At 41.7% G+C, this 11,339-nt stretch overlaps 1 protein-coding gene across 1 annotated transcript; it reads right to left on the minus strand.

Annotated features, from left to right (window-relative positions):
* Positions 1-9,539: 9,539 nt before the first annotated feature.
* On the minus strand, positions 9,540-10,034 carry LOC131816236 (ferritin light chain-like). Its single transcript, XM_059148778.1, has one exon. It carries the CDS (start codon positions 10,032-10,034, stop codon positions 9,540-9,542), a length of 495 nt encoding a protein of 164 aa, XP_059004761.1.
* Between the last annotated feature and the right edge of the window lie 1,305 nt (positions 10,035-11,339).

The following is an 11,339-nucleotide window of genomic DNA, read 5'->3' on the forward strand; positions in this document are numbered from 1 at the left end:
AATTTGCTGCTCTTAGCAAGCACACCCGATGATTCACTCTGGACTTGGGATCTAGAGACCACAATTCCAGAACTCACTTTGCTTCTGACTTGCTGGGCAAGACATGTTATTGCTCCTCTGAGTCTCAGTTTCCCTGTTTCTCAAATTGGAAATGAGGTGGGACAATTATATCTTACATTTGTAACACCTTTATAGTTTATGCTCACTGTCACTTTCGTCTTCATAAAATCAAGGGAGACACATATTATTGGTCCCATTACATAGGCAGGTGGTAAAAGTATGAGATAGCACTTGTTCTGAGGTCTCTTTCCACTCTAAGATACTTCCAGTAGTAAAGCTCTGTGAGTCTCCTATTACTGTGTCCTTGAGCATCTACTGTACTCAGGGAGCCACATGGTATAGAGTCATTTGTCTGCATGCCCTACCTGCCCCACCAGATTGCTGACTCCTTTAGAGCAATACCCATGCTGGTTTCTTCATTGCTTCCATCAAAGCACTCAGAACTGTGTCTTATCCTCTGGGTAAATAATGATTAAATAAGATGCAATGACAAGGCACGTATTCTTGGTACATGTTGAGAATCCATCCTGGACCCAGAATTGGTTTGGACTTTAAAGAAGGCTTCTTGGGTGTTTTTGTTTTTCATGGAAGTGCTGGTTTTTGTTTTTGCTCTTATCTCCAGAGATGCTTTCAGCCTCCTGAGACTCAATCATCAATCAACATTTACTCTCCAGATACCGCCCTGGGCCAGACACACAGGATGCATTTTATCAACCTCTTAATTTAGTTTACATTTCAGGTTGAAGCCATCTATCAATTCCTGCTTCTACTTCTTTTTGGAAAAAGCAACTCTCAATTCAAAAGTAAGCATATTTAGGGATTGTTTCTTGGAATCTTGGGGATGAAAGGATAGTAAGAACTTAGGTGTTCTAAGGAAAATGGTCATGATGGAAAAAGGGAGACAATTTGTATAGTAGGATCTCAATTTCAGAAAAAATAATACACATCCAGAATAAACAGGGAAGCATTGTTATCAGAATATCAGCAGTGAGGAAAGGGGATTGTGGGGATTTTGTTTTTTACCTTCTGGATCTTGCAAAAATTCTGTGGTGAATATATATTACATTTAAATCAAGAAACAAGAGTTAAAAAAGAACTAAGGAAATTTTCTTCATTAGCTGTGGGGGCACACAAGTGTGCATTTTATTATTATTCTTTATCATTTACTTATAGGTTGCACATACTATATATTTATACAAAATACTTTGTATAAAATATTTAATAGTCTACTTTTTGTTGCTGAACTTCTTGTTGAAATGAAATTTCGTTTGGAAGCTATCTTAATTGAAGCAAGGGGTTCTCTGGAGACGAGCCTAACATACAATCTATCCTGGAGAATGGTCCGTGTATACTATAAAAGAATGTATATTCTGATGTTGTTGGATGGAATGTTCTGTATGTCTGTTAGGTCCATTTGGTTCAAGTCCAACATATCCTTGTTGACTTCCTGTCTGGATGATCTATCCACTGTTGGAAGTGGGGTATTGAAGTCTTCTCCTATTATTGAAGTCCTCTACTATGTTCCCTATTTCTCCTTTTATATTTCTTAGTATTTGCTTAATATATTTAGGTACTCTGACGTTCAGTACATGTATATTTATGATTGTTGTATGTGCTTGATGAATGAACCCTTTATCATTATAGACCTTCTTTGTCTCTTGTTACCATTTTTGATATAAAGTCTATTTTGTCTGATATAAATATAGCTACCCCTGCTTTCTTTTGGTTTCCACTTGCATGGGATATCTTTTTCCACTCTTTCACTTTTGAGCCTATATGTGTCCTTAAAACTGAAATGAATCTTTTGTAGGCAGCACTTAGTTGGATCTTATTTTTATCTATCCAGCCAGTCTGTGCCTTTTGATTGGAGAATTCAATCCATTTACATTTAGAATAACTATCGATATGTAAGGACTCAATAATGCCATCTTATTGTTTTCTGGCTGTTTTGTAGTATCATTCTTTTGTTTTTTCTTTTTTTGGCCTATTTTTATGAATTGGTGATCTTCCATGGTGGCATGCTCTAATTCCTGTCTCTTTATCTTTTGTGAATCTACCAGAGTTTTTTGCTTTGTGGTTACCATGAGATCTTCGTAAAACATAGATAAAAAAACTAAAAAAATTGTTTTGAGAGAGAGTGTAGTGGGGGAGGGGCAGAGGGAGAGGAAGAGGGAATCTTTTTTTAAAAAAAAAAAAGATTATTTATTTGTTTATTTATTTGACAGACAGAGGTCACAAGTAGGCAGAGAGGCAGGCAGAGAGAGGAGGAAGAAGGCTCCTTGCTGAGCAGAAAGCCCGATGTGGAGCTCTATCCAAGGACCCTAGGATCATGACCTGAGCTGAAGGCAGAGACCTTAACCCACTGAGCCACACAGGCACCTCCGAGAGAGAGAATTTTAAGCAGGCTCCATACCCAATGCACAGCCTGACACCAGGCTTGATCTCACAACTTTGAGATTGTGATCTGAGATGCAATCGGGAGTTGGATGTTGAACTGACTGAGCCACCCAGGGTCCCTAGTCATGGTAATTTTTAATACTTTTTTCACTTTAACTTTTATACCATAGTGACTAGCACTCTATCATATTACAGAATTACAGTTTTCTAAATCTGTGTATTTATCTTTGCCAGTGTGTTGTATATTTTCATATGTTTTCATGTTACTAATTAACACCTTTCCATTTCAGCTTAAAGAACTCCTTTCAGCATTTCTAGTAAGGCAGATAAAGTGGTGATGATCTGCCTCAGCTTTTTGTCTGGGAATGTCTTTATTTCTCCCTTATTTCTGAAAGATGAATTCACCAGATAAAGTCTTTCTTTAAATGCCTTGAATGTATCATTCCACTCTCTTCTGGTCTGTAGAATTTGTGCTGAGAAATTTGCTGATAACTTAATGTGGGTTCCTTTGTAGGTTATAATCATTTTTTTTCTTTCACTGCTTTAGAAATTTTCTCTATCTTTGCATTTTTCCAGTTTTATTATAATGTGTCTTGGGAAAGTTCATTTTGTATTGAGAAAATGATTTATTAGTTTCATGAATTTGTATGTCTAAGTCTCTCCTCTGGTTTGGGAGTTTTCAGCTATTATTTCTTTAAATTTACTTTCTGCCTCTGACTACCTCTCTTCTCTTTATGGAACTCCAATTATTCTGATGTTTGTACTTTTGATGGGGTCTCATAGACCATGTAGACGTTTTTGCTCTTTTTCATTCTTATCTCTTTGCTCTCTTCTGAGATTATTTCAAAATTCCTAGCCGGTACATCACTGATTCTATCTTCCGTTAGGTCTCTTCCGCTGTGATGTTCTCCTATTGCATTTTAAAATTTCATTCTTTGAATTCTTCAGTTCCAGAATTTCTATTTGGTTCCTTTTTTAAAAAAAAAAACGATTTCTATCTCCTGTTTAAATTTCTTATTTTGTCCATGTATTGTTTTCCTGATTTTGTTCAATTGCTATCTTGTGTTTTGTTTGAGACCTCAAAACAGCTATTTCAAATTCTTTATCAGGTAGAATGCAGAATTTTGCGTCTGAGTTTGGTTACTTGAGGATTATTGTATTGTTTTAAAGAGGTGTGTCCTTGATTCTTCATGTTCCCTGGAGATTTCTGTTGCTGTTTTCACATTTGAAGTGGCAATCACCTCCTCCAATCTTATCAGTTGGCTTCAGGTTGGAGATATTTTTCGTTAGTTCTGCTTGTATTAGGGGCTTTCTCCAACCTTGTACAGTTACACCTGCTTCCTGCTTCTTGCTCCCTTTTGTGGCAGAATTAGGTTTGTGTTTCTTCTATCTTGAAACTCACTGGCTTTTGGAAACTTCTTTTCTTTTCCAGAAGCTGGCGCTATAGCTCAAGTTTGTAGTTCTCGTTTCCCATAAAGCCTGGCCTGTTTTGGGAGTCCACTCCTTGTCCGCCAGAGCTTGCTCTTGCCACTACACTTGGGAATGTGCCCAGGGAGCTGGCTGCAGAGTGGGCAGGGAGGTGTGGGTTTAACACTTGGGGGCTCTTTTTTTTTTCTAAGATTTTTATTTATTTATTTGACAGACAGAGATCACAAGCAGGCAGAGAGGGAGGCGGAGAGAGAGAGGAAGGAAAGCAGGCTCCCCGCAGAGCAGAGAGCCTGACTCGGGGCTCCACCCCAGGACCCCAAGACCATGACCCGAGCCAAAGGCAGAGACCCTAACCCACTGAGCCACCCAAGTGCCCCAACACTTGGGGTCTTTAGGATTCCCACAGTCCAGGCTGGAGGTTCCTTCCTGAGGTTCTCTCATCAGGTTATGGGCAGAGTTTCCTGTTGGAGACCTGAAGACAGTCAAGCAAGAACCACATCCCTTTCATGCTTTTTGATACTCTTATCTGCTTCTTTCCTGGTTTCTTTCTTCACCCTGTCACAGAGAACCTGCTTCAAAAGTTTGGTTGCTGCTATAAAGAAATTTTTTTTTTTTTTTTTTTTTTTTTTTTTTAAAGATTCTATTCACCTATTTGACAGACAGAGATCACAAGCAGGCAGAGAGGCAGGCAGAGAGAGAGAGAGGAGGAAGCAGGCTCCCTGCTGAGCAGAGAGCCCGACGCGGGACTCGATCCCAGGACCCTGAGACCATGACCTGAGCCGAAGGCAGAGGCTTAACCCTCTGAGCCACCCAGGCGCCCTAAAGAAATTTTTTTTTCCAGTAAGTGTCCCACACAGCTGGGGAAGTCAGGCATTCACTCACTGTCTCCCTTATCCCCTCGAGAGGGGTCATTGTAGGCTAGTTCAGCTGGACTGCTGTGCTGTCTTGAGGGAGGGGTTCTGCTGACAAAGTTCCTCATCCTCTTCAATGGGTCCAAACTTGCATATATATATATATATATATATACACATTTTTTTTTTTTTTCATTCAGTGGAGTTGGCATCTGTCCTTGGGAAGACTGGACTTCTACAAAGCTTTCTCATCTGTGGGTATCTGCCCACTAGCACTCTCCAGATGTTCCCCAATTGCAGCTGGAGAGGGTGGGGCCCAGTTCATACTGCTGGTTCTGCAGACTTTATGGAGATCTGTCTGCCTTTTACCCAGGGTGGGTGGGTGAGATTCCTCCTGGGTCTCTTGTTATATGGTACTGGATTTCACAACTTCCACAGAGGCACTACTGTTTTTGAATAGATGTTAATTTTTAGTTGTTAAAAGGGGGGCTAAAAGGGTGCCTGGATGGCTCAGTTGGTTGAGCACTGACTTTGGCTTAGGTCATGATTTCAGGGTCCTGGGATGGAGCCCCATGTCAGGCTTCCCACTCAGTGGGGAGACTCTTCCTGCGTCTCCCTCTTCCTCTCCCTCTGCCCCTATCCCTGCCTGTGCTCTCTCTCTCTCTTAAATGGATAAATAAAGTCTTTTAAAGATTTTTTTATTTTTTTATGGATAAATAAAGTCTTTAAAAAATGGGAGGGGTTGAGATAAAATGGAGTGGGGTCAGATGTCATTATGATGGTCTTTTGCATTTCTTTTTATCACTGAATGATATTCCTTTGCATGATGGGCCACACACCTACTGAAAAACATCTTGATTACTTCCAATTTTTGGCAATTATGAACAAAACCACTATAGACATTTGTGTTCAAGGTGCTCTTTTAACACTTCAAGGAGACCTTACAACCAGTGCATGGGGCCTGGGGCACACTGATTTCCTTTCCATGGCCACAGAGCTGTTGGGGGTTTTTTGGGCTCTGAGAACAGAAGGAGATTGCCATATGATTGTTTTCTAGCACTGGCTTGCCTAACACTTGTTTCTCAGTTTCTTCCTTAAAAAAAAAAAACAAAAACAAAAACAAAAAAAAGGCAGCAGAATAAAAAATGATTGGGTTTGTGAATGGAAGCCACAATGATGAGAGATAGGCATGAAAGCAGAAGTAAGAGAATACAGTCCTGGTCTTTGTGGACTTGACCCAGATAGAGTCTGACATGGCTGGGCTGTGTAGGGGGAAGAAGTGAGTTTTGTGGTCAGAGCCACGAACCTGTTTGTGGCCACCTTCCTACTCTCTCTTCCAAGTGGCTGGGGCAGAAGTGTCGATGGAAAAATGAGTAAACATGTTGAGTACCAGGGGAACAATTGAAATGGCAAAGACTTTCTGTTTATTTTTGCAGCCCTTCATAGGTGCTAGTAGAGGAACTCATAATATCAACTGTATTATCCCGGGGACTGTTAATTCCAACCATCCTCACCTGTATATAGCATTTAAAAATTTTTTTATTTTGAAATTTTAGATAATAATGACGTTTTTTAGTTTTCCAAGAACTTTCTATTCATCAACTCATTTAACTCTCAAAGCCATTATAGATGAGAAAACTGAGGCTCAGAGTGTGTTTGACCTGCCCAATGTCATTTGGCATGTGAACAGTAGAACTGAGACTAGAACACAGGGGTTTTGACTCCCAATCTAGTGCTCCTCCCAACTGCCTGAGGCCAGGGGCAAGTGAAGAAAGTGAAAGGACTGGTGGGGGTGAGTGGGTGGTGAGGACAGCATCTAGGGGGGCATGCCCAGAAGAAGGTGTTCAGGTGGAGGTAGCAAGTGGTAGACAAGGATGGGCAAGAGCCAACTTGCTTTTAGGCGGGGCTTTATGGGGTAGTCTCTGTTCAGTGAACACCACCATGCTTCTGGGCAGAGCTTGACTTCGATGGAAGAGAAATCAATTTTGTTTTTCCTTTCAGCAAAAATCTGCTCATCTAAGTCTTTAGTCCTGTGGTAGAGAAAAGGCGGTAAGACTTACTCTCAATGAGAAGAGTTGATCAGTGACAACGATGAGAATATTTCACCTCATCCATATCCCCGGAGGGACTCATTTCTAAGCCAGTTTCTAATTTATTTATTTGGAACAGGAAATATTCATGGCATGATAACTGGTTATATTTACTTACCAGGTGGAAGGTCTATTCAGGAGACCAGATGATCAGTCTGAACACTGCTTGATGAAAACTGAATTAGTAACCAGGAATGGGTACCGTCAAAAGTTGCTTATGTTAAGCTCATTCAGCCTGCTCTGTTTTTTAATGGTGTACTATGTTTGTCTTGGTAATAGGCTTGTCACGGTCTGCTGGTGAGACATTAACATGTCATTACTCCCAACTATTTTTTCTGGATTCTTTTCTGGTTATTAGATATGATTGTCCAACCAAGTCCAACTTCATGGCTTGGAGACAGTGCCTGGGGATGAGAAGGGTGAGCGTTCAGCAATCTGGTGCTCTGCATTTGACTCATGTAGACACTTACCCTCTACTTCTTCTGTAATTGGGGCTGAGACTATTCTCAGGGAAGTTCTTGGTGGCTCTTGGCCACAGACACAGGCTGAGATGAGAACAAGGATAACCCCAGCACGGACTATGGTGGCAACGAGTGAGACATGGCATGTTACTAGAGGAAGAACCAATAAAATATGGGATCTGGAATGATGGAGGAATGATCTTCAGCTTCCTGGAAAAAACTTAGAATTTTGGTGGGTGGCTGAAAAAGCCATGGGATGTGATGCTGACCAATTCCAAATTTATGTAAAATAAATATTCAAGATAGGGCGTTTGTGTGAGTGAAAGGGAGGGGAAATGAGGTTAGAGGAGAAGACAGAAAACAAAGTAAGAATTTAAAAAAAAGCCAAAGTCAGAGTCTCATGCTGAACTTTGTTTGATTTGGTTCTGTGCACTGTCAGAAAGTAACTCCATAGGGCAGATGTGAAGACTGAATAAGATAGTGTGTAAGCCCCAGGTCGGACCTCCTGCAAATGCTCTGCCATTACAGTTCTTGGTTGTTTATCTTTCCTGATAATTATGTTTGTTCTCACTTAGCTACTTCCTGGCAACATATCAGGAGGCAACTGAACTTCATAGATCATGGCATGAGACAATGAGCTGTGGGCGTCATCGCTTGGAGGAAATTGAGGATTGATTTCTATGGCCATTAATGTTATAATGTAGGAGTTCATGGGACAAGACTTCACAGCCTTGAGATAAGGATCCCCCCACTTTATTGATGAGGACACAGGAAGCCCGAGTTTTCGTTGTCATTCAAGGGGCTGTGAAATGGCCTCTTGTTGTGGGGTTTTATGTGTGTGGGAGATACATTTAAAATTTTTGTTGAAATTAATATTAATATCTTATCTGTTAATAGCTTATTTATGTTCCTACTTTGTCTGTGAAATAAATATATAAAATTATTGAAGTTAGTGATGGCACTAAAGATCAAATAGCTGAGAAGAAAGACAGGAGGAGTACGTTGCATGTGTTGCATGTGTGTATGCAGTCATTTTTGTGAAGATTATGATTTTTCAAACAGAGGTAATCTCTTAAGCAGGTATGTGCCCATTTCTTGTCCTTTTCTAAAAAAATTGTGGTAAGATGTATATATATATATATTTTTTTTTTTAAAGATTTTATTTATTTATTTGACAGAGAGAGAGAGAGATCACAAGTAGGCAGAGAGGCAGGCAGAGAGAGACGAGGAAGCAGGCTCCATGCTGAACAGGAAGCCCAAAGCAGGGCTCGAGCCCAGGACCCTGAGATCATGACCTGAACCAAAGGCAGATACTTAACCTACTGAGCCACCCAGGAGCCCCTTATTTTATTTTTTTAGAGTAGGCTCCACAGCTCTGAGATCAAGACCTGAGCTGAGATCAAGAGTTGAACACTTAATCAACTGAGACACCTAGGTGCATCTCCCAAGGTGGCTTTAAATCCAATTTCTCTGATGACTAATGAGGCTGCACACCTTTTCATAAGCTCATTAGCTATTCATTCATCTTCCTCAGTGAAGCATCTGCTCCAGTCTTTGGCCTATTTTTAAAAACTGAGTTGTTTGCCTTTGTTATCAGTGATTTATAAGGGGTTTTTATGTATTCTTGATGTTCAATGTCTACCGTCTGTGGCGAGACACAGGTCTTGCTTATATGCTTCCCCTGCCTCTTCCTCTTCTAAGTGATTTAACTTAATGAACAGAAAATTTTAGTTTGGATGAAATCCAATCTTTAATTTATGGTGGTGCTTTTTGTGTCCTAAAAGGGTAATTGCCTACTTCAAGGTTGGAAAGATATTCTCTAAAGCCTTTTTTTTTTTTTTTTTAAAGCCTTGCAGGTCTGACTTTTATGTTTAAGTCTGTGATCATTTTAAAATTAATTAATGAATTAGTTCTAATTAATTCCAGTGTATGGAGTAAGTAGAAGTCAAGGTTTATTTTTTTTCCATGTGAATATTCTGTTGTTCTGGCACTTTTTCCTTTTGCATGGAGTTATTTATTTATTTTTGTTTGTTTGGTTGTTTTTTTGTTTTTGGTTTGTTTTCTGCAAAAAGCCTTATTGTTTCCATTTGGTCCAGAGCTTGGGAGTGGGTTCCAGGGTGGTTAAAAAGCTGCCTCGTGGTTTTAGGGAGAGGCCAAGGCGCAAGCTCTGGCACCAGAGGATGACATAGAGGCCCCTTCAAAGGTTGCTGCTGGTCTCTGGAGGCTCCTACTCATGCTTGAGAGTGAGCCTCTCAAAGAGATACTGGCCCAGCCCAGCCTGGGGGCTGGTGGAGGTTCATCAGGTGGTCACCCATCTTTTTGATGAGTTTCACCTCCTCATCTAGGAAGTGGTTCTCCAGGAAGTCACAGAGATGGGCGTTTGTGCGGGCAGGACCCAGGGCAAGCAGATCCAGAAGGGTTTCATTAAGGCTCTTCTCCAGAACCAGTACAGCTTCCGTGGTGTCCAGGGTTTCCCCCCCCTCATCTTGGAATGGCTTCTGGACATCCTGAAAGAGGGTGCGGCCACCATGCTGATTTTGCATCTTCAAGAGATGCTGGGAACCCTCGCACTTCTCCTCAGTCAGCTTGTGGAAGAAGTGGCCCACACCCTCCAGAGTCATATTGTCATGGTGGAAATAGAAGCCCAGAGAGAGGTAGATGTAGGAGGTCCACAGATGCACGTTGACTGGGTGGTTGATGGCGGTCTCTACCTTGGTGGAAAAATTCTGATGAATCTGGGAGCTCATGGTTGATTTGAGGTAAGCATGAAATTGGCTGTTGTCTGGTCCTGTAGTCAGCTGGTGGCCAAGAAGATGGGTCCCAAGGTTGCGACTGAAAAAAAAGTTGGAGGGTGGTCGTTGGCTGGTTGAAGGGGCATCCCTGGGTCTGTTTTGTCCAAACACAGTTGAAGCAAGAGACATATCTGCAGGACTACCAGATCCTCTGCCTGCTTTTGGTGTCTTGATAGAAAATCTATTGGCCATGTATATGTGAGTTTGTTTTGGGAGTCTCTATACAGTTCTGTGGATCTATTAGAAAGACGCTGCCTGGTGATTTAGGGTGACAACAAACAATTAAGTCTGCAACCTCCTAACCAATGAGCAGAGAAAGCCCCAAGTAGCATCCCTCAGGGATGCCTTCCTCTTGCATCCCCTTTTTCTGCTCCCTAACATGAGCTCACACTGAAACTATGGACTCTGGGAATCAAAACTGTTGGGCTGGCAGAAAGGGCTACTTAAGATGGCAAAAGTTCCCGCCACAAAACCTGAACTCGGACAGGAGAACAAAGGCCCAAGCAGGAATTTGAGACCCCTGCCCTGGGCTCCAGTGGACCAATGGGACCCTGACGAGCAGGAGAGATACCCGAATAAGGGAAACTTGCCAAAAGACCCCTGAGCTCCCTTCAAGACGCCTTAAAAGCCCCCTTCTCCTTGCCTTGGTCGCGACTTCTGCCACTCTGCTTTCCAGAGTCGCGGAACCTCGCCCAAGGGTGCCCAACTCCTCCTGGCACAACTTTCCTGGCTCCCCTTCTCTTGGGCCCTAAAACTTCGCTGGAGAGTGTTTTTAATAAATCTTGCCTTGCACCCACTTTGCCTGGTGTTGTGTTTATCTCGCCAGAAAAACTTTACATAGGCCAGATATAGAAGCAACTATGCAATGTTGAATAGTTCCCAAGATACCACTTGTGTAGATCTTTGTGGCTTCTGGATTAAACGCTCGTTTTTTTTTATTCTTCTCTTGCTGACTAGTGTGGACTAGTAAGTGAGCATGTGTGGCAGTCCTTTGTATTTGACTGTATGTATTGATATGTGTTCTACTATGGGGCTCACCAACTAGGAAACTCGGGTCTGTGGGTAGAAGCTTGCACATGTGCCTGAAGAAATGCAGAACCATTGTGATCCTTGGAGTCCCATCTTTGTTTTTGGGGTTTCTAAAAAGAAGGCGATGAACGGAGGTGTTGTTGACAGCACCCTTAATTCAGAGTGGTTACTCAGAGAAAGGTCGGGAGGGGAATGGCTGTTCTTTTATCTTCACGGGCCTTTTTTGACCAA

Source organism: Mustela lutreola, chromosome 15 (assembly GCF_030435805.1).
Source record: "Mustela lutreola isolate mMusLut2 chromosome 15, mMusLut2.pri, whole genome shotgun sequence".
Taxonomy (NCBI): Eukaryota; Metazoa; Chordata; class Mammalia; order Carnivora; family Mustelidae; genus Mustela; species Mustela lutreola.